The sequence below is a fragment of the Chrysochloris asiatica genome, unplaced genomic scaffold (genome assembly GCF_000296735.1).
Source record: "Chrysochloris asiatica unplaced genomic scaffold, ChrAsi1.0 scaffold00050, whole genome shotgun sequence".
Classification (NCBI taxonomy): domain Eukaryota; kingdom Metazoa; phylum Chordata; class Mammalia; order Afrosoricida; family Chrysochloridae; genus Chrysochloris; species Chrysochloris asiatica.
This window is the reverse complement of record NW_006408568.1, coordinates 7,472,140-7,496,090: the sequence shown is the minus strand read 5'-3', so window position 1 is coordinate 7,496,090 and position 23,951 is coordinate 7,472,140. Positions and strand designations below refer to the sequence as shown.

General features: G+C 40.0%; 1 protein-coding gene across 1 annotated transcript in view; it reads right to left on the bottom strand.

The window, feature by feature from the left end:
• Positions 1–21,889, bottom strand: part of CCDC77 (coiled-coil domain containing 77) — a 44,398-nt gene extending 22,509 nt beyond the window's left edge. Inside the window, exons 1-7 of the mRNA XM_006862774.1 lie at positions 21,852–21,889; positions 19,915–20,152; positions 14,189–14,331; positions 10,416–10,512; positions 4,339–4,411; positions 3,674–3,765; positions 1,708–1,856 (exon numbers count right to left, since the gene is read on the bottom strand). Of these exons, the coding sequence (XP_006862836.1) occupies positions 1,708–1,856; positions 3,674–3,765; positions 4,339–4,411; positions 10,416–10,512; positions 14,189–14,331; positions 19,915–20,152; positions 21,852–21,889 (830 nt within the window). The remainder of the gene's footprint in view (positions 1–1,707; positions 1,857–3,673; positions 3,766–4,338; positions 4,412–10,415; positions 10,513–14,188; positions 14,332–19,914; positions 20,153–21,851) is intronic.
• Positions 21,890–23,951: the final 2,062 nt, after the last annotated feature.

Sequence of the window (23,951 nt, the reverse complement as noted above, 5' to 3'; positions counted from 1 at the left end):
TTCAGTATCATTGGCTCTTGATCATATGCTACCTCTTGAAACGGTTGAACATCAACCATTTCCTTTTGGTACAGTGATTCTGTGTATTCCTTCCATCTTCTTTTGATTCTATAAGCACTGAATAAAGACTGAAAAGATATAAGTCATCTTAGAAATTAAAAAGTTAATGATGACCTTAGAAAGGGCATGTTTAATAAAATGGAAGGGATGAAATCAGACCACAGGAAGTTAAGGAATGGCAGGTAGGTAAGAGTTTGTACTGTTTTGTTGTACAAGTATGGAAGATCATATTTTTCCATTCATGAAGGGCCAAACAAAACAAAAGGGTCCAACTACATTAAGTCAGGAGTATGGTGGCTCTACAGTATAAGCACTGAACTAACAACCACAAGGTAAGTGTTTTGAGATCACCAACTGTACCACAGGAGAAAGAAGAGGCTTTCTACTCCCAGAAAGATTTTAAAAAGCCTCAGAAACCCTACACAGGGTCTCTAAGTAAGGTAACATATATCAGTGGATAAAAGAACATTTCTTAACCATCAGAATCAAGCTAAGACACTAAAACGGGTTAAAAGAAGTGTGTAAAATGACCACTAACTCTTCAACAATAAAATATCACTTTTGGATAAAACCTGGACACTCACATGCAAAAGCAGGGGTGCCTGAAGAATAGTTTTTCCAAGGTCCCTTTCAGTTCCATGATACCATGCTGCTTAAGGACAGGACTGTTCACGTTTATTATCAATTTTTCTTTTTGTGTCTATTAACTTCTACTTTTATTGCATTTTCAGTGAAAGTTTACACAGCAAGTTAGGTTCCTGTTTAACAATTTCTAGCCAATTTGTTCTGCAACATTGGTTACAGCTTTCACAGTGTGTCAACTTTCTCATTATTTCCAGTCTGGTTGTTCTGTTTCTAGTAGTCTAGTTTCCCTATCCCCTCTTGCCATCTCATCTTTGCTTTTGAGAAAATGTTGACCGTTTGGTCTTATAATTCCATGAAATAGTTTTGTTTAAGGTTTAGTATCTTAGGGCAATAGACTTGGGAAGTCCTCAGTCTCAACTGACCCAGTAAGTCTGAACTTCTTAAGAATCTGAGCTCTGTTCTATTTTTGTTTCCATTCTATCAAGATCCATCTATTGTGTTCTGTTATCAGAATGGCCAAAGGTGATAAGGGCACCATTTACAGTTATTGTTGTTAAGTGCCATCAAGTTGGTTTTGACTCAGAGCAACCCTGTGTAGGGTTTCCAAAGAGCAGCTGGTGAGCCAGCCTTGGGGTTTACGGTCCAGTGTTGATTCTACAGTGTCACACCAGGACTTATATACATTCCTCCTTTCTAAAAATAGGTTTAAGGTAAGGACTACCCATTCAGTAAAATAAAACAATGTTTTGTTGTTGTTAGATGCCATCAAGTTGGTGCCAACTCATAGTGACCTTAAGCACAGCAGAACAAAACACTGCCCAATCCTGGGCCAACCTTACTATTGTTGCCACGCTTGAGCCCATTGATGCTGCCACTTGGCCAATCCATCTCACTGGGGGTCTTCCTGTTTTTCTCTGATCCTCCACCTTACCAAACATGATATCCTTCTCTAGCAACTGGTCCCTCCTGACATTATGTCCAAAGTATGAGAGACAAAGTTTGGTCATCTTGGCCTCCCAGGCTAAAACAATGTTTTAGGAATAGGTTTTCTTGGACACTCACCTTTTGGTTAGCTCTTTGATTTTCTCCTGATTTCTCTGGTGCTGAACTTGTATTTCCTCAACGCGAATCCGTCTATCTTCCATGAGACCTTCAACTTGTTCTCTAGAAAGCTTGGTCTGTTCCTCCAGCTGAGCCTGCAGGGCTTCCACCTAGAAAAGTCATCAAGGAGTGAGGTATGCTCTCCTGCTTCCATTTCTTTCTTTTTTTTTTAAAGAAATTTTATTGTGAATTGAGTGAAGGTTTACAAAGAAGATTGTCAGTTTCATATCCAACACATCATATACTCTGTTCAATCTCAACTGCAATGCCTTCAATGTAACATTACTTACCCTACTTCCTCTCTGGTGTTTCCTGTTTCCATTTCTCCTTCTTTCCCATGCTTCTGAATTTTGTCTATAAGTAAATGGTGCTCTTTTGATCTTGAATGGTTGACCATTCTATGGTGTTTGTATCTCACACTATTGTCCCCGTATACCTATCTACTGATTGGCTGAAAATTGAGTCTTGGGGGTAAGCTCAGTTACAGACATGAAGTGTAACCAAAGCCATAGTCTCAGGGTTCTACCAGTCTCTGTCTGACCAATATGCCTGAAGATTTTTATTTTGAATTTTGTTCCACATTTTCCCCCATTCTATCCAGGGCCTTCTAAGGTGATCCCTTTTAGAGCAGTTTGTAGTGATAGCCACGCACCATCTAATTTTTCTGGCCTCAGGGTTGTGGAAACTTATGTTCACATGTTCCATTAATCCACTGGACTAGTTGTTTCCAAGAGTCTTCAATTTTCATCACTCCTCTTTCCTCCAAACAGGGAGAGACCAATAGCTGCAGCTTAGACGGCTGCTCAAGAGCTTTTAGGATTCCAGTCACTACTCACTAAGGTAGAATTTAGAACACTGTTCTTGTGAACTATGTTATGCCAGTTGACCATGGTGTACCCCGAGATTATGGTCCTGAGCCTCCAAGTCATCTCTGAAGTTGTTTGGTATTGTTTACAATGTTTTCAATTTTGCCCCCAGTATGTTCCTGGTGTGGTGCTGTAAAATAAGCACTGGACCACAAGCTTGGTTTGGACCACAAGCTTGGTTTGAGCTGCAAGGTCGGTGGTTCAAACTCACCAGCTGCTCCTCAGAAATTCCATACAGAGTCACTATGATTTGGAGCTGACTCAACAGCACTTAACAATATGATCCCCCATATTCATGGATGTTTGCAGCAAAAGTAAATATCCATGCATAAATATCCTCTGTCAAACCTTTACATATTTGTGGGTCTACTCATATCTTTCCACCCAACCCACTCAGCCCATGTTATCTATCCACAGATCACTGTTATTGCAAGATTGTATATATAACAGTATTTACCTTTGTTATGTTTAACTCTTGTACATCTCCCAGTGTCTTCTCTGACCTTCATCATTCTTCTGCCAACCTCTTTCTTGTTGTATATTGCCTTCCCTGTTACCCAAGTTAACATGTGTCTACCCTCTAGCCAGTGAATTATTCCCCCTTCCCATGCATCCCTTGTAACCACCAAAGAATGTTTCTTTTTACTATTGAATGGGAAACAAATTTGCTGTTTATACAATTAAATAACAAAAAGAGAGTTTATATATTAAATACTGTATCAAATGACAGTCTACCAGCACAGACAAGCTTTCCTCTGCAACTCTGAGTATCCCTTAAACCAAACACAAAATAATTTTTACTTTATGATGGTTTTGTTGGGTGGAGATTAACATATAAACGGAATGAACTGAAGGTTCAGACTAGCACTTCTAGAATGGTCAAACAAAGAACAATGGTTTGAAAATACTAGCTCTTTGATATGAGGAACCATCTTATTTTTCTTAACATGATGTCTACCTGAGATCTGTGTGCAAGGAGAGACTTATTACATGATAATAAATGTATGTTATATAAATATAAACTTGGAAAAATATGCCATATGGGTTTGTCAATTCCTCACCTGTAGGATAAGCGTCTGTATGTCTCTTTGGTATTGCTCAGTATTTTCTTCTCTGTCTCTCATTGCTGGTCTTCTTTTACTTACTTTAGGATCTAAAATAGAAAACAAAACTTTACTCATCTTTGTTTCTGCTATACAAATATTGGTATCCATTGCAGAGGAGTTTGATTCCATTTACCTAAAAGAGAAGGTAAGAAAGGAAAAGGAAAGCACACTCCAATTACAGTGCTTAATTTTTCAAACAGGAATCTCTCTAAGGGAACTCTGTAGGATTTCACCTAGATAACAACTACATCTCTTTTTGTAGAAAGAACTATTAGATTTTCCTTCAGAATTATATCTATTTTCTCTATGAAGTTCTATTTAATCAGAAAGGGCAAAGAATGAAAAGAGCTGTTTTAAACACTTTGGTTATGAGGTATTATTCAATATTCAGAAGATCTGATGACTTTAAAAATAAGCAGCACTAAAATTGCACTGAACAAGATTTAATTCCTTTGAAGATTCGAGAAGCTCAGTAGGATCTTAGACCATCATTATGGACATTGTTTAACCCAAACCAAACCCACTGTCTTCAAGTCAATTCCAGCTCATACAATCTAGTTATTGGCACTGTGCTTTAGAATTCTGAAATCAATGAGAATTTAAAATAATATGTTTGTTACCTGCTTTTAAAGTTGAAGATTCATTCTGTTCATGTTTATTTAAAGTCTGGATAGTCTTTTGGGGAATGGTGACCTGAAGAAGCAAAAAAATATGTAGAAGTGACACTTTTATAAATGTAGTATTTCACTTTTTAGACTTAGTTCCATATAGCTGAAGCACTATTCAGAAGTCACATGGGTTAAAAATTTTTTAAAAACATTTTATTGTGCTTTAGGTATAATTCTACACAGAAAATTTGTTTCCCATTCAACAATTTATACACAGATTGTCCCCTGGCATTGGCAGCTGTTCCTGCAATGTGTCAGCATTCTCCCCATTTTCATCTCTCCACTTTCCATGCCCTATCTTGCCGCCTTATCTTTGTTTTGGGCTAAATGCAAATTAGTCAAAATTGGAATAAGCATAGAAGGATGTCATGAATATAAGAGGATACACAGGGATAAAATTGGATAAAATACACTCCTGGTGGTACAAACAAAAAAATTCATAAAATAAAATTCCAGGGCTATTTAGCAATAATTGACCAGAGCTTTTAGGAACTATTTAATAGAAACACAGAAGTATACATATGTATATATGTATAGAGATGCTCATGGAGTAAGTTTATAAAAGTAAAACAAAAATAGTGCACACACAAAAATATTGCTATGAGTGGGAAGAGTTGAAACCACACATAATAAACTATTAATAATGGTTTATTCTGGGGTACAGGATTATGAGAGACTGCCCCCTTTTTAAAAATGTTTTATTAATGTAAATTAAGTGATAGTTTACATGGGAGAACATTAGCTTTACATTCATCCTATTGTGTATCATTTCATTGCCATGGTTACAATCCCCTTCATACATCATCAAACAACCTGAGGGTATACCCTGCAAGCCTGCCTCCCGGTCATCAGCACACAGACCCTCTCCCTCTCTAGGTCTAGAGTTCCCAGCCACTCCATCTCTCCATGACATTGTCTCTGCCTCCATCTCTGGCATGACTGTTTCTCTGGGTAGGGTCCCACACTCCGCTTTTCTCCCTTGATGGTCCCATGGACCTGCGCTCCTGGACTGTAAAGTCAATCACTTCCCCCTTTTCCTACAAAACATCTACCTTTACATTTCCAACCCTCACGGTCAGTCCTGATAATAATTATTCACTATTGTAACACAAGAGACCTATCCCAATCTCCTTTCATCAGCCCCACCCAGACAGACTGGATACTACTTAGTGGAGATTCTACCTTCCTCTGTGCCCTCTGGTTCTAGGCTCCCCCCCCCCCCTTTTTTTTTTTTTTTTTAATGTTTTATTGTAAATTATGTGATAGTTTACATGGGAGAATGTAAGCTTTATATTCATCCTACTCTATATCATTTCATTGCCATGGTTACAATCCCCTTCATGCATCATCAAACAACCAAAGGGTATATACCCTGCAAGCCTGCCCCCTGGTCATCAGCACACAGCCCCTCTCCCTCTCTGAGTCTAGAGTTCCCAGCTGCTCCATATCTCTATGGCATCATCTCTGCTTCTATCTCTGGTGTCACTGTTTCTCTGGGTAGAGTCCTGCATTCGCTCTTCTCCCTTGATGGTCCCAGGGACTTCCGCTCCTGGACTGCATGGTCAATCTCTCCCCTCCTTTTGCTACAAAATGTCTACTTTTACATTTCCAACCCTGACAGTCAGTCCTGAGAGCAATTATTCACTATTGTACCACAAGATTCTGGATGGGCTTCAGGATTCCACCTATGGTCTTACGTAATATCCCCATCTCCTTTCATCAGTCCTGCCCACACAGATTGGATACTCAGTGGAGATTCTACCTTCCTCCACACCCTCTGGATCTAGACTCCCTCTTAAAAGCTTATAAGCCAGTTACTTCTTGCCTTTGTAGCCCTCCCCCCACTATTTTGAGTAGACAATGTCCAAATTGCCCATCCCGTCTACTCTGCACATGGAGGGGGTGGGAATGATCCTTGCTGTAAAGATTTGTTCCCTCTTTTGAGCTATTGCATCCATAGGTGTAGGTCAAATTCATCAAATTGTATCAGATTGTTCTTTTTTTCCTCTTCTGTTGTTGTTGTTAAGTGCCGTCGAGTCGGTTCCGACCCACAGCGACCCTACACAGGGTTTCCGAAGCTATAAATCTTTACGAGAGCAGAAAGCCTCTTCTTTCTCCTGTGGAGCAGCTGGTAGTTTCGAACTGCTGACCTTGCGGTTCACAGCCCAATTCGTAACCACTACACTACCAGAGCTTCTTTTTCTTCTTCTAGTTGAGCTTTAATCATCCAGTCATTGAAGCCAGATCAAGTGGTTATTATCTGCGAGTGTGGGTGTTCTTATGCACATACCCTCTCATCTCATCAGCTGGACACTTCACTCTCCACTCTAGTCCTCTATGGCTATGTCACTCACTCTGGGCCCAAGAGTCCCCAGTTCTTGCTACACTGCTGGCTAACCAGGTCTCCACCCAGGTTCACAGGAATCTATTGAACATTGTAGAGCTTAGTTCACAGATTCATTGCTGTTTTTCCCTCACTTCCCCTTATTAGTGAGTAATCAGAGCGCATTTCTGCTCGTGTATTCCCATTGATTCTTGGAAGGAGGTTTGCTGTGAGGGGACCCGAACACTTGCCTTGATGTCACCTGAGCAGGCAACTTGTTTGTTCTTGTAGTAATCAGTTGGACTGTCTTTCTTTCATGAAGTATCTTCTGTTCTTCTAGCTGCTCCAGGCTGATCTACTTGTCCTTTCAAGTGGAAATTTCCCACCTCTGAAGATTCTGGATGGGGTTCAGGATTCCATCTATGGTCTTACGTAATGCAAAGGCTCCGCTGGAAGCCTCCTTCACTAGGCACACTGTAGCCCCATTTTAGGTATTCCAATCAGTTATAGGCAGAAGATGGACTTACAGGCTTTCTATGGTAATATTTCTGGCTATTCCTTTCTCTCCCCCTCAAGTGTCTACTTTATAATGGTATGCCAGGGAAACCAAGATTCAAAAGACAGCCAAGCATCTTAACATTATTTCCCCCCTTTTTCCCATTCCAACCACATCTTAATCTCTGTATCCCACAGCCCTATTGTTCGAAGGTTGTGCATACATCATTATTTACCTCTGTCTCACTTAGCCCATGCAAACCTGCCTAATTGTTTTCCCATCCTCCTTGTTTTTCCATTCCCCTCCTCCTTCTTGTGTATTGCCCCCCTCCCTAGCACCCAAACTATCCTGTATCTATTCCCTACCCTGTGCTCTGCCTTCCGTTCCCTTCCCTCACCCCACCCTCCACATCCCGGTAACCAGCAATGAATCCCCACCCCCACTTTAGTATGGGTTCTTTTTCTTAGTCTTTTACAGTAGTGGTCCTATGCAGTATTTCTCCTTTTGTGACTGACTAATTTCACTCAATATAATGTCAAGGTTCATCCATGTTATGTGGTAGCTTGCAGCTTCCTTGTTATTCTTTAAGGTAGCATAATATTCCATTGTGTGTATGTACCACAGTTTGTTTATCCATTCTTCAGTTGATGGGCACTTAGGCTGTCTCCATCTTTTTGCTATTATACATAGTGTTGCTATGAATATTGGTGTGCATATATCTACTCTTGTTATGGCTCATATTTCTTGTGGGTAAATACCAAGTAGAGGAACTGCTGGATCATAAGGTATCTCTATTTCCAACCTTCTGAGCAAGCGCCATATTGCTTTCCAGAGAGGTTGGACCATTTTGCAATCCCAGCAGCAACGCAGCAGTGTCCCAGTCTCTCCACATCCCTACCAGCATTTATTGTCCTCTACTTTTTTGATCTTTGCTGTTATTGCTGGTATGAGATGATATCTCATTGTTGTTTTGATTTGCATCTCTCTAATGGCTAGTGACAGTGAACATTTCTTCTTATGTTTGTTGGCTGCCTGGATCTCCTCCTTGGTGAAGTGTCTGTTCATGTCCTGTGCCCATTTTTCAATTTGGTTATTTGTCTTTTTCCTGTGACAGTGATGTAGTTTCCTATATATTTTAGAAATGAGTCTCTTGTCTGATGTATCGTTGCAAAAGATTTTTTCCCATTTTGTAGGTTCCCTTTTTACTCTTCTGGTGAAGTCTTCTGATGCACATATATTGTTAAGTTACATAGATGTATTTGCAATAATAAACGATAATATAATGAAAAAAGGAAAAGTATTGCAACCTAGTTATAAGTAATGATATAGTAAAGAAGCCTGCAAAACAAAACAAAAAAGCAAACAAGTAAGAACATTAAAAAATAAAAGATACTGTCAAGTCGATTCCAACTCATTTCAACCCACTGACTACAGAGTAAGATTGCTCCACAGGATTTTCTTGGCTGTAATCTTTATAGGAGCCGATTGTCAGAGTTTTCGTCTATGGTACTACTGGGTAGGTTCAAACTGTTAACCTTTAGGTTAGTACTTGAGTACAAACCATTTGCACCATTCAGTATCCAAAAGAAGTATACAAAGAGCACTTAATCCAAGCATGGAGGAATGTGCTGTATTATTTGATAGAAAAAGGAATGCCAAAATGAAGAACTGGTATGATCATGGCACAGTGTCTTCAATGTGCAGAACACCTATTTAAAGAATGAAAAGCGATCGAATGCTCCTGAAGCAAAGCTTTGAACTGGTTGGAACTGGTTTAGTAATGGCTGATAAGGTAAAATCAACCCAGAATTCAACTTTTAAAATTTGGGTGAAGTGGAACAACAATCAGAATGAAAAATTAGAGGTTAAAGTCCTGGAATGGGAGACTCAGAAAAGGCATGTTGTTGTTATTAAATGCCATCGAGTTGGTACCGACCCATAGCAACCATATGTGGGGTTTCCAAGGAGTGGCTGGTGAGCACGAACCACTAAACTTGCAGTTCAAATTGACTTTATGGTCCACCACATTAACCCACAGTGCCACACCAGGACTCCCTGAAGAGGGATACTGAGCCCTTTTAGAAGACTTTTAGGTGTAGGAGACTGGATTATTTCCAGAACTGTGGAGAGCAACATACATTCAAAGCTCGGTTGTCTGCCACCACCTTTGAGTGGGAGACTCTTGTTTTCGACTTTGCCAGTCTAGGGATTTGGTTGCTATGCAATACACATACTGCCTTCTTTTCTAAGAGGGAAATTAAGTTTCTAGCAGAGCATCAACCTGTTATTTTTCCCATTCTGATTCTTTTCCAAGTTTGTCCATATTTTACAAATCCAGGTCTGTTTTGTTTTTTTTTTGTTAGCCATTACTAAACGAAGATTTAAGTCTTTACATTCAACCCATCGTACATCGTTTCATTGCCATGGTTACAATCCCCCCATCATCAACCAGGCAGAAATGATGATGTGGAGAGATAGAGCAGTTGGGGACTCTAGACCCAGAGAGGGAGAGGGGCTGTGTGCTGACAACTGGGGGTAGGCTTTAAGAGTATACCCTTTGGTTGGTTGATGGTACACATAAGGTATTTTTTAATGTTTTATTGTGAATTATGTGATAGTTGCACATAAATTTTTAATCTTTAGTATGTCCCAATCATTTATTTTGTCTACTTTTGTTTGTATAGTTTTCAAAATGTTTGGTAGTCTGTGTATTCCCTGAATTATTGCCCTCACATTTGTCCCTAGTTTTTCATTGATGGCCTTCATAATTTTGGGATTCACATTTAGGTCAAGACTGCCACTTTTATATGACACTTTGTGTGTCTGTTTTTAATAAAGACCATGTATTACTTTTACATCTAGTATAAACAAAGATTACAGAGAAACTGAAGTACTGAAACATGCCTCCATACTGTCTGCTAAGGCTTTTCTCTCTTATCTTGGTACAACATATACTACTCTGTGTTTTAGGTTTCTAGACGATAAAATGGGGTAAACAATGCTACTTTCTAGAGTTTTTCAAAGAAAAGAAAACTATAATGCTTTCTGTAGTTATAGAAAAGTTCTCTACAAACTCAAGTAAATTTGAGACTATTATGGCTAAATCTCCATCTATCTTCTTTAGCATGTACCAAAGTTGTTTGAATTATGGACCCTAGCCTATATTTTATAAAAGCCATACTCACCATGCTACACCAAAGATTTACTTACTTTGTGGGGAGGCTCCTTATAAAAATAGGTCACTTCTCCAGTATCTGTTCCCACAAGAACCAAGAGACTTTGAATCTTTTTCTTGTCTTCTACTTCCCTGCAATTCCCATGGAAAGTAAGTACAAATTATGTGTCAAGAATAAGCAACTTTTTCTGCTAAAAGTATCTCCATACTGACTGACTTATTTTTAAAATAATAGTAACTTCAAATGAAAATTGAATAGGATTCATCTAGACTCTGGCTCTAATTTTTAAAAATGTCAGGTATTTGTATTCAGTACAGCAAAAAGAGCCAGAAAATAATTTAGCTAGTCCTGGACCACAAGGTCAGTCTGAACTGCAAATTTGGTGGTTCAAACTCACCAGCCTCACCTTGGAAACCTTGAACAGGGAGGGTCACTGCGAGTCAGAACTGACTCGACAGCACTTAACAACAACAGAAGGAAACTGTGGAGGATGCTGGGGTGTACTACCCAAATGACCCTCAACAGGACTGATGGGCTCATTCCCCCAACTGCCAGGAATGTTGCCTATGATGCCTCATAACTAAGTCTCGCTCCAGGACTGCCCTAAGCCTAAGGGAACTGCCTCTCCTGCGTCCCAAGCTTATGCATCCCCTTCCTCTGTGACAGCCTGCATCCACTGCTTGGTTAATCGGGGGGTGGGGGGAAGGGAAGGAGAGGTACAAAAGCTCAATGTCTTTGATTCAATTCAGGATATCTCTGAGCACCATCTTCAATGAGACCACCAGCCATTAGGTGGCAAGTTAAGTATAATGAACTCTGAAAGAGGCAGTAATTTATCTTGTCAAGTGATTTATCTGATATATATTCCAGATATGGGTTTGCTTTTTCTGTCTTTAGCTGAGGCCACTATTCAAGGACTTAATGTGTTGATCCACTGACATGGAATCCTATAGTACACTACAACAAATCAAAGGATTCATTGTACAGCAAAGGTGATACAAAAGTGGGCACATACCAACATGATCTACTGCCCTACATCACCCAGAAGGTATCAGCCTGGGAGCAAAGGAAGAAGCCTTTTAAAGGTGTAGGTGAAGTGCCAGCATAGAGATGATTCCTCTAGCTGACGGGATCCCATTCTCCAAAATGCAGTTGTTGTTGTTGCTGTTAAGTGCCCTTGATTTGGTTCTAACCCATAGCGACCCTGTATAGGGTTTCCAAAGAGCAGATGGTGAGTTTGAACCGCTGACCTTGCAGTTCAAATGGCTTTGCAGTCTTGCGCATTAACACACAATGCCACACTAGAACTCCCCAAACTGCAGTGTTGTTGCTGTTAAGTGCCGTCGAGAGTTGATTCCGACCCATAGCGACCCTATATAGGGTTTCCAAGGAGCAGCTGGTGAGCTTGAACCACTGACCTTGCAGTTCAAGCGACTTTGAAGTCTGATACATTAGCCCACAACGTCACACCAGGACCCTAAATCAACAATGGTTAGATGGCACTGTGTTCCCAAAACATATTATACACAGGTTCATAAGCCAAAGGGTAGAAAAATGAATGACTTCAGTTATCATCACTCAGGAGATTTTTGTTTTCTTCCCCACAGTCTCTAGGCTCTGGGGTTCTAGAGGTCCTGGTTCCTGAGGAGAAATACATCCACCATGAAACACAGCAAGAGTCCATTAGGACTTCATGCTGTATCTGCCACTCCATCATGTCGGGCTCCTTGTTCAAGAGACCAGAAGGCAGAAGAAACATTCCAGGCCAGGCAGGAGGACTGACTGAATCCACAGGAGGTGATTGAGTCAGCGGCAATGGGTGTTCTGTTTAGGGTTGCTGACTTAAGACTTGGCACCCACTGCAGAAGCTATGACTCAAAAAGGGCTTGATGACAGAAATTCAGACCCTTCAGGGATGAGGGTTTGCACACCCCACCAGATTAATTACCTGGATAGCAGAGGTGCCATCTAAAGGAAATGCAGAAAAATAGTAAAAAAGGTAGAAAGATAACCAATATAATTTGTGATCTTGATATCAGTTACAGTAAACTGGCTGTGATTCATTCTCTAACCTTTTTTCCCATTTAACTTAACAATTCAACTGCTATGTACAATTCAGTGATGTGTTTTCAACCATTTATACCCTCTCCTTTTCTGAGGCATTTCTCCTCCATTAACATAAACTCACTGCCTCCCTAAGGCTGCTATCCCATATTTTGAGTTCTCCTATCTAGTTCTTGGAGTCCCGGTGTAGCGCTGTGGGCTAATGCATCAGACAGCGAAGTCGCATGCCCTGCAAGGTCAGTGGTTCAAGCGCACCAGTTGCTCCTTGGAAACCCGATACAGGGTCACGATGGGTCAGAATCGACTCGATGGTACTTAACAACAACAATCTAGTTCTTAAAAAGAACATAATGTTCAGTTACTTTTAATAGTTTAGCTAAGCTATTGTTCAGTTTTAAGGAGACCAGATTTGGTTTAAGTTTTAAAGCCTATCTCAGGAGTTCATCCAGCTTCCATGGCTCCAGAAAAGTCATAAGAAATTGAAATTCTGATCTGCCCTTTCCTCCTTTCAATCAGGATTTTCCTATGGAATCTTTGATCAAAATGTTCAGTAATGGTAGCCAGGCACCATCCAGTTTTTATGGTCTCATGGCAAAGGGGGCAGTTGTTCATAGAAGCAATTAGCCACACATTTCATATTCTCCTTCTATTCCTCACTCTCCTTCTTCCTCTGTTGCTCCAGGTGAATGAAGGCCGAATGTGTTTTGGATAGCCACTTGCAAACTTTAAAGACCCAGGCACTACACAAAAAGCAAGGAGGTAGAACAGAAGCACTAAACATGTTATTAGCCATAAACAGGGTTGTCCAAGGAAACCATAAGTCTAAACCTTCAAACCAAGGATCCAAATTCCAAGAGGTGTTTGATTGTATATAAGCAGCCTCAGCAGCTGCTCTTATTTTTGTCATTGTTGTATATATATTTATTATATAACTTTTGCCAATTCAATTTTTTTATAGGAGTACAACTTATTGACAACTATTACAATAATTGGTTGTGCAACTCTACACTTAATCAGAGTGATTTTTCCATCACCATAATCTCCACCCTCTCCTCCTTCCTTCCAGCATCTGGGCTGTTGTTATTGTTAAGTGCCGTTGAGTTGGTTCTGACTCATAGCAACCCTGTACAGGATTTCCAAGGAGCAGCTTGTGAGTTTGAACTGCTGATCTTGCAGTTCAAACCAACCTTTCAGTGACCACTAATAAACTTTGGTCTCAATACATTTGCTTTTTCGTCTTTTTATATAAGTGAGGTCATATAATATCTGCCCTTTTGTGATTGGTTGATTTCACTCAATATGTCTTTAAGCCCATCCACATGGTAGCATTTATCAAGACACCCATTCCCCAGGAGCTGAGTCCTTCCCAGGAATTGCCCTTGCCTGAAGGTTGCTTCTCATCCAAGTTTTTATCCTCTCCCTGGGGGCAGTCTGTATCCAATGAACAGTTCATGTGGGAACACAGAAGTCCAACCCCTTTGCTTCAGAAAGGCCACTGTAGCTCTCTATAGTGTTGGCTAAGGCTTCTGTTACCACAGCACTGCAGTTCAAATTGTCCCTCTGCTCATATGTCTCATAGATGTTATTCCTGAGAGCCTCCCCAGTAACCACCCTGCAAGCAAATCTCCATCTCAGAGTCTGTTTCCTGCGAATATAACCTAAGTGAATGACTGTAGAGAAATTTATCATGTCTAGAGTGATTAAAAATTGTAACCCCTACATTTCCCTCCTCCAATTCAGTACCTGATTCTCAGTCGGTCATTTTCTGAGTAGAGACGTAAAACATGTTCTCGTTCCTGGAAAAGGCAGATCTGCATGTCACTTAAAGCTTTCTGCAATTCAGTAATCTCTTCCTCCTTCTGCTGCAAATCCCATTCTAGTTTATGCTGCAAGAAAAACAAACCCGTAAACGAATGATTTTTGTGTAAATCTATTCCTAAGTGAATAATTTCATCAATACCAATTTCAGTAATAGACTATGTATAAACTTGAGTTTAAAAGCTACAGGATGAGTCTCAAATTTGCATATAATGCCAAAGCTAATTTTCTTTTAGAGAGCTGCTGTTGTTAAGTGCCACTGAGTCCATTCTGACTCATGGTGACCTTGTATAGGGTTTTCAAGGAGCAGCTGGTGAGTCTGTACCACCGACCTTGTGCTCAAACCAACCTTGAGGTCAAGTGGGTATCCTATGGCACCACACCAGGACTCCTTTGAGAGATTATAGAACCCCAAATTCCATAGACTCACATGTTCTAATCATATGTTGTTGTTGTTCTTAAGTGCCGTCCAGTCGGTTCTGACCCATAGCGACCCTGTACAGGGTTTCTGAGGGTGTAAATCTTTACGGGAGTAGAAAGCCTCATCTTTCTCCTGTGGAGCAGCTGGTAGTTTCGAACCACTGACCTTAAGGTTCACAGCCTGATTCGTAACCACTATGCTACCAGAGCTCCAGTCTAATCATATACATATATATATATATATATATATATTTTTTTTTTTTTTTTAAGTTTTTATTGTGATGTTTACATGGAAGAATATCAGTTTTACATTCATCCTATCGTATTTTGTTTCATTGCAATAATTACAATCCCCTCATGCATCATCAAATAACTAAAGGGTACACCCCAACATGCCTGCCCCTGGCCGTCAGCACACAGCCCCTCTCCCTCCCTGAGTTTAGTGTCCCCAGCCACTCCATCTTTCCACATCATCAGCTCTATCTCCATCCCTGGCATCTCTGCCTCTCTGGGTAAGGTCCTGCTCTCTGCTCTTCTCACTTGATGGTCCCAGGGACCTCTGCTCCTGGGCTGCAAAATCAATCTCTCCCTTCCTTTTGTCAAAAAAATCTACCTCTGTATTTCCTACCCTCACAGTCAGTCCTGATGGCAATTATTCACTATCGTATCACAGAGTCTTATCCCCATTTCCTTTTGCCAGCCCAGTCCCAACAGATTGGAAATCATTCAATGGAGACTTAGCTCACAACTTCATGGTTGTTTTGTCGCCCTCTTCCCCTTACTGGTGATCAACGTGGTCACCAGCCAGACCACCTCCCCTTGAGTCTCAGTTTTGTAAGGGAGTTTGCTCTGAGGGGTCCCGACCACTTCTAATCATATATTTTTTAATGTTTTCTATATGTAATGAATAAGAAGTCCTGGTAGTACTTAGGATAAGTACTGGGCTGCTAACTGCAAAGTCAGCAATTCAAACCCACCAGCCACTCTTCAGGAGAAAGATGAGACTGTCTATACCCGTAAAGATTTACAACCTCAGAAACCCTACACAAGGTCACTATGAGTAAGAGTGAGTCCATTATATATAAAACGCAGTGAGTTTCTTAAGTAGTAACTATTGTTATAACACTCTAGAAAACAAACATGAACATGATATGATTTTTGCCTACAAAGAGCTTACGAATTTTGTGGGGATGCAGACAAGCAAACACCTAAAATAAAATAATTATCTAATGAAGGAGTATGCTCGGTAAGCTGGAGAAAGCTGCAGCAGGAGTCTAACAGCTCTGAAGCTTGTTTGGGAAGTCAGAGACCACCACCTAAGAGTTGAAAATGGAAAGATGGCTAAGAGACTGCTAGAGAGATAAACAGAGGCTGGGCACATTTTGCTGTTGTTAGGGGCTGTCAACTGGGTTCCAACCCATAGCCTAGATACAACAGAATGAAACACTGTATCATCTGCATACCACAGGTTGTTAATGAATCTTTCTCCAATCCTAATGCCATGTTCTTCTTCATACAATCCAGCATATGAAGATTGAGTAAGTATGATAAAATAATACAACCCTGCTCAGCATACAAACTGAGTAAGTGTGGTAAAAGAATACAACCCTCATACACACCTTTCCTGATTTTAAACCATTCCATTTCCCCTTGCTCTGTTTGGTCTAAATACAGGTTCCTCATGAGCACAATCAAATGTTCTGGAATACCCATTTTTCACAATGTTCTCGATAGCTTTTCATGTTCCACACAGTTGAAAGCCTTTGCAGAGTCAATAAAGCCAACCAGAGAGGTTTTGCCATGGATTGAATTGTGTCTTCCAAAACTATGTGTTGTAAATCCTAATATACCTGTGGTCAATCCCATTTGAAAATACAGTTTTCTGTTATGTCTGTTATTGTTGTTGTTAGGTGCCCTTGAGTTGGCTTTGACTCATACGGACCATGTATAGAGTTTCCAAGGCTTTAAATCTTTGAGGAAGCAGAAAGTCTCATTTTTCTCACACAGAGTGGCTGGCACACTCAAATCTTGGACCCTGTGGTTTGCATTCCAGTGCTTCTCATATGGAATCACATGTTCCCTTTGTTATGTTGTTGTTGGTAATTGTCAAGTCAGTTTCGACTCATAGCTACCCTGTGTAGGGTTTCCAAGGAGCAGCTAGGAGGTTTGAACTGCTGACCTTGTGGTTCGCAGTCCAGTACTTATCCTACAGCACCAGATTGCAAAGCCATTTGAAATTAAAGATCGGCGGTTCATGCTAACCAGTCGCTCTTAGGAAACCCTATACATGGTTGCTGTGGGCCGGAACCGACTCGACGGCACTTAACAACAATAACAACAACCACACCATAGGGTGTGTTTTCAGTCAACTTTTTTTGAGATTTTAAAAAGCAGATTACATGATAGCTCCAAGGAATCAGGAAACAGAAGCTGAAAGATGATAAGGACCTTCTGGAAGGCCAAGAAAGAGAGAAAGCCTTCCCCTAGAGCCTGCACTCTGAATTCGCACTTCTGAAAATAAACTTCTGATGGCTAAAGTCACCTACTTGTGGTATTTCTATAACAGCAGAACTAGATAATCAAGACAGGCGTGAAACTGGAGGCTAGAATACCAGTATGAAGGGTAATCTCCATACAGTAAGAGTCTGAACTAACACTATGAGAACAGTGATGGAGATGTGGCAATGGAAACAAAGTATTTAGAAGCTTAATCAATTGGACTTGCCAGACAATTGAGTATAAGGGGCTGGATAAAACTGTCAGCAGGGATACTAAGACACAGAACACAGAATAAAGGAAAAGTTAAGGGGTAAGGAATGGGGGAGTAGTAGTGGTATGTATGTGTGTTGGGAGACAAGTTAGAAAAAGGACATCAGTTCAAATAGGGATGTGTTCACTTGTCACTTGGGAGAAAAGTTTGATAAGGGCTAATTATTTGGAAGTTACTACTACATACGTAGCAGGAAGATGCATGGCTAACTAAGATCATGTGTTGTGGAATCTAGAAGAACTGAAAAAGGGGAGCTGTAAAGAATAGGTCAGAGACATAAACTAGACACCAGGAATTAAATTGACACAGAAATGGGATTTTTAGGAAAGGAGAAGACAACAGTGACAAATACCACAGAGGTCAAAAAAAGAAGAGCTGATCATCGCAAAGAGGTACCTGGAGACCATGGGAGGAGTTGTTTCAGTGAAGTAGTAAATACAGAGACCAAACTGAACTCACCAAGTCATTAAATAGGTGAGAAAGTCAGACTTTTCTGGAAGTGGGGCTGGGAAAAGAAAGGCATCTATCTTCACAGACACACCTTGTTAGACTGTGCTTGCTGATATTGTGGGTTTTTTTGTTTGTTTGTTTGTTTTGAATAAATTGAAGGTTTTCAGCAACTCTGGGCTGAACAAGTCTGTTGGCATCATTTATCCAACAGCATGTCCTCATTTCGTGTCTGTGTCATAGTTTGGTAAGTCTCATATTTCCAGTATTTCAACCAATAATGCTATTACATACTGAAAAGACTACAGTATAGTGTAAACATAACTTTTATAAACACTAGGAAACCAAAACAATATGTGTGACTTGCTTTATTACAATATTCGCTTTATTGTAGTGGTCTGGAAACAACACAGTATCTCTGAGGTATGCTTATGTAAGAGAGTTGGTAGAGGGGTAAGTGTAACAAAGGGAGGGATTTTTGTTTTTCTTTTCTTTTAAATTGGGAAACCCTTGAGTATGTTAATATATTACAGAGAACAAATCAATGTCAAACAAGAAGTTTAAAAGATAACAAAAAGGGGGAGAAATGATGGAGTGCCTTTCTTAAGAGGCCCAAGAGCAGGGGCCAGAGTTTAATGTTGAATCAATTCCGCCTGAATAGACAGAGACACCTTGTCTCCTGAAGCGTTAAGAGATGGCTATAGATACAGGTAGCTAGGTGAGGATAGGCAGGAAGAGAGTTCATAAATGAGTCTCAATTTCCTCTGTGAACTAAGAAGTAAGACTATCTGTTGAGAGAGGAGGATTAAAAAGAGGTTGCAGGTTGCACATTTGTGAAGGGACAGATGTGGAGGGAGAGGAGAATGGGCAAGGAAACTAACTATAGATGGGATAGAAAAGCGCTGGGTAGTGACTGAGGGTGACAGCTGAATTATTTAACATCAACGTATTTTATAACGTTTTGTGATCTTTTCCCAACAGCAGTTCTCAATCAGGGGCAATTTTAGCTCTCTTCTCCCCACCCAGTCCAGGGGACATCTGGCTATGACAACAAAGAATTACTTGGCTCAAAATATCACTAATATTGAGACTGAGAAGCCCTGCCCTAGGAGAATAGTTGGTAGACAACTGGAGTAAGTCACAACTGTGGTGGTGGTGGTGTTCCATGGAGTCGGTTCTGACTCATAGCGACCCTGCACTGGGTGGAGCAAACAAGGGGTCATGTGCAGGCAGTACTGTTACTGTCGTGAAGCATAGTAAAGTCTAGGCTAGAAGAAAAAGACATGGTATCAGACATGTTGTTGTTAAGTGCCTTCAAGTCAATTCCGACCCATAGCGACCCTGTATAGGGTTTCCAAGGAGCAGTTGGTGAGCTTGAACCACCAATCTTTGCAGTTCAAATGACTTTGCAGTGTGACACATTAACCCACAGCACCACACCAGGTAGCAGCTACAAAGCGTTTCAAAACCCAAACTCACTGTCGTTGAGTTGATTCTGGCTTTTAGCAACTTTATAGGACAGAAGAGAATTACTCCATAGGGTTTCCAAGACTGTAAATCTTTACAGGCGCAGACTGTCACATCTTTTTCCCACAGAGTGACTGGTGAATTTGAACCACCAATCTTATGATTAGCAACCTGATGCTTAACCAACTGTGACACCAGAGCTCCTTATGAAGAACTGTGAAAACTGAAACATCAAGGCGCTATGGAGGTATAATTGTGACATTAGAGTAGTCGGGTGTAATGGGGTAAAATAACTGGGAATATGTAAGAGAGACTGAGCTCTCAGAGTTTAAGGTTTTAGACGTGAAAGCAGTTCTGCAGGGATTACAATCCAAGGAGGGACCTAGAAGGTGGGTTGCTGAGCTGAGATAGAGAAGGAAATCAAAACTGATTATTTTTTATGAAATATCTGCATGTGACACAAGGTAGCACTTCAAGATCTTCTCTCACTACTGAACAGACATAATTACTCAGAGTCCTAAAAGGGCATGCACTGACTCTTTCTTACCTGCCCTTCACAAGCTTCTTTGTACAGTTCCAGTTTCTTCAGTAGATCCTCATTTTCTGTCTCACATTCGGCCATCTTATTTTTAAAATATTCCAGAAGCTCCTGAGAAGGACAGAGGACGGCGAGGCGGTCTTCAATGGAAGGCAAAGGTGAATCTGAATCTGGGAAAGACATTCCCCTCCACCTGGTGGAACCACTGAACCTGGAGGAAACACTGTGTTTGGAGTCAACTGTTAGCACATGTGAAATTAGAAAGGATATATTCACTGAGGTGTCTGAACATTTATGCGATACGAATTTAATAAAAAGGAGGCTTATGTTTCTTAAAGTGCTAATAATTAAGGTGTAATTAATTCTTTAACGTTTGATGTTACAATAAATAATCTTATGAACTGCCTTCCAATTATTAATGGCTTGAACCTAGATTTAAAGTACAAGTTAGAGACTAAAAACAGAATACTAACTAAATAAAATCATATATCAACAATTAGAAAACGTAACACTAAGCTACACAGCAATCAGGGCACTTATACGAGACTGCTTATAGAATGGTAACAAATATAACTACAGAAAGCAAATGTAGAATCTAATAAAACTGCATTCTTCTTGTCCTAGAGAAACTTGTGCACAAGGTGACGTATAGGAAAGTGTTCATGTTTTACTATTACACTGTTTATAATAATAGTAAACAACCCAAATGTCCATTTTCTAGAAAAACGGATATGTAAACTATGGTATATTATACAATGGAATATATTTTAATTTATTAGAAACCATGAGCTAGAGATACATGAATGAATAGATATGAACCGTACAAACATACTAAATGGAAAAATGTATGTAGATGTATACAAAGAAGATGCTACCATTTAAGATCAAAACTTAAAAAATAATAGTTTGTTTTTAGTAAGGCATGTATGTAAGAAGCAAAATTATTAAGGAAAAGAATGATAAACATAAAAATCAAGATTAGATGATGATCTTCTCTGAAAACCTTCACTCAATTCACATAAAAAGTTCAAAAAAAAAAATCAGAATTAGAACATAGTTGTATGGTTACACAACCACAGCAGATCCTAGTTTCTAGGGATCTGAATTCCACAGCTAGGTTTAGATGTTATAAATGGCAAAAGACTCTGATGAAAGGCTGGACAAGAAGTGTTTGGTTAGTTGTTTGCTTGCCTTTAGCAAACAAGAGACTTAAGCTAAAACAATGAGTTAAGAAACATATGATACAGAAATGGAGCAACCCTCATGTGAAAATTAATCCAGTTTGGTTAACTGCATGCAATTTACAACATAACAAAATAAACAGCAGCATGGAGAAACTTTACACTACCAGTAGTCCACAGTTGCAAGTAAAGAAGATTGCTGCCAGTGCTCTTAGTAAGTGAGCATTTATAGGAGAGAATTTAAAATGTACTCTTCGCTACTAGCATAAAGAAGAAGAAAAACAACTAACATTTTCTCTCAATAATCAAAAGCTTGTGACAGAAATACTTGTTTACTTCATGTTTCATGTTTTCAATTTTAATAAGCCTGGGAAATAGTTTAATATTCAGAGATATTTCAGTTGTGTTACAGAAAAGAGTTGTGGCAACAAGAGATGAAGATGACACAACATGCAGCGAGCTGACGGCGCAATCAAAATGAAAAGTCCTCTGTTTGTGCACTTGTTGTTCCACTATAGTCCAGTGCCCACTGGCACTGTACCAGGCCCACTTAAATGGCCAGAATCCTGATATTACCATTTAACATGCACAGTTTTTAAATCCAAATTCTGCATAGTATGAATAGAGAAATGACATCTAATATAGTTCAAAGAAAGAGTTAGAAAATAGGTTTCTAAGCATTTTCTAGCTGCTTTGCTAATTTAAGACTAAGACCACAGATGTCTTTTTATTTTAACAACACAAAAAACTAAGCAAATGTCTTACTTTCTGCAAACAGGGGTGTGTGTCGGGGTAAAGTTCATGCTTTCTTTTTCACACCTGTCAAATAATACACAAAAATTCAGATTGAGAGGTTAGGAACAGAAAGAAAAAAAAAAAAAAAAGCAAAACATCATACTATGCATGTGTGTGTGTATAGGTAGATTGGTTTCTTATTCAACATCTTATTTGCCTTGTTTGCAAGAATATGATGTTCTAATTTCTTGATTTGAATTTCCAAGTATATACTGGACATTTTCACTTCTATGCCACATTGGAGACTCAAATGTCTAACTTTAAAAAAGTGACTCATATAACACGATTTTTAGTTTCTCAAATCTAACATTTGCCAAACCAAATCTATCATTTTCACCCAAACATGCTTCTTTGACTTTCCTATTATAGTCACATGTTATCCTCCATCTCCTTAATATCCTAGTTCAGGTGCATAATACTTACAGTTAACAATTGTTTAGCATGTTGGTATTCTATTTATTCCCACAACTCTGAATTTCTTTTAAACCCTTATTTTACAAATGAGAAAATTGAGGCTCAGACTAACATGAGATTAGGGAATACTGGAACCCTGCTTCATAACGGCCAAATCCTGTACTGTTTTTCCCATTTCATCTCACTGTTACAGCTCCCCATTGCTCGGCGCTGCCACGGTACTCTTTATGCAGATCTAACTTCCCTTTTTTGTTGTTGTTGTTAAGTGCAGTGGAGTCGATTTCGACTCATGGAGATCCTGTACAGGGTTTCCAAGGCAGTAAATCTTTACCGAGCAGAAAGCCTCATATTTCTCCCGGAGAGAGGCTGGTGGGTTTAAACTGCCGACCCTGTGCTTAGCAGTCCAGTGCCCCTCAAAAACCTCCATATTTCAGGCTATCGTTTCTCCTTTATGCAGTTTTTCTTCATCACAAGTTTTTTTTAATCAAGGTCTAAGCCCACGCACTTTAAACCGGAAAGGCATTACTCACTTCACACAAAGCGTCCGTGTCACAGAGTCCAACCGAAAATAAAAGTTAAATCAAGGAGTGTCGCGGCGCCAATGCGTGTCTACAAATCCGGCCAATCGCCCACGAAATTACATGACTCTTTGGACTGCGCACTACCAATAAGAAAGCTACTCACATAGAGGCCCGCCCCTCCTGTTTCCGCGCAGAAATCCCCGGGAAATGTAGTTTTCCTTCTGTAGCCAACTGTCCAGCCAAGGGCTGAAACTCAATTCATCTCGGTACTGGTAGTTCTACGTTGTAGTTCCAGCTACTCCCAGTATAAACTTGCTCCAACTACTTTGTTTTCATTAAAAAATGTTGTAGAAATGCGATGCATAGGCATGAAATGGTTCATAGGAACACTTTCCGTTGTATTTGTTGTTGTTAAGTACTGTGGAATCGGTTCCGACTCATAGTGACCCTGCACAGGATTTCCGAGGCTGTAAATCTTTATGGGAGCAGAACGCCTCATCTTTCTCCCGCGTAACAGCTGGTAGTTTCGAACTGCAGACCTTGAGGTTAGCTGCCCGATTCGTAAACACTACGCTACCAGAGCTCCTTGTATAGTGCATACTATTTATGGCGTAGTTTACAAGCTCGTCTCATCATCACAATCGTTGTTACGCTGTGATTGTGCTGTAAGTGTGCCAATTGCTGCTGTAAGTGTGCCAATCCAGCTTGTTGGGGATCTTCGTCCTTTTCGCTTACCTTCCGCTTTATCAAGCATGATGTCCTTCACTAGGGATTGGTCCCTCCTGATAATATACCCAAATTATGAGAGACAGTCTTGCCATACTGGCTTCTAAGGATCATTCTTCCAGCACAGATTTGATTGTTCTTCTAGCAGTCCATAGTACTTTAATATTCTCAAATACCACAACAAAAATGCATCAGTTCTTAGGCAGTCTTCCTAATTCATTATCCAACTTTCACATGTATATGAGGCTGTTGAAAATATCACATTTTGGGTCAGGCATATCTTAATCTTCAAACTAACATCTTTGCTCTTGAATAGCAGATTTACCTAATGCAATACATCATTTGATTTCTTGACTGCTGCTCCATGAGTGTTGATTGTTGTTGTTGAGTGCCATCGAGTCGGGTCCGA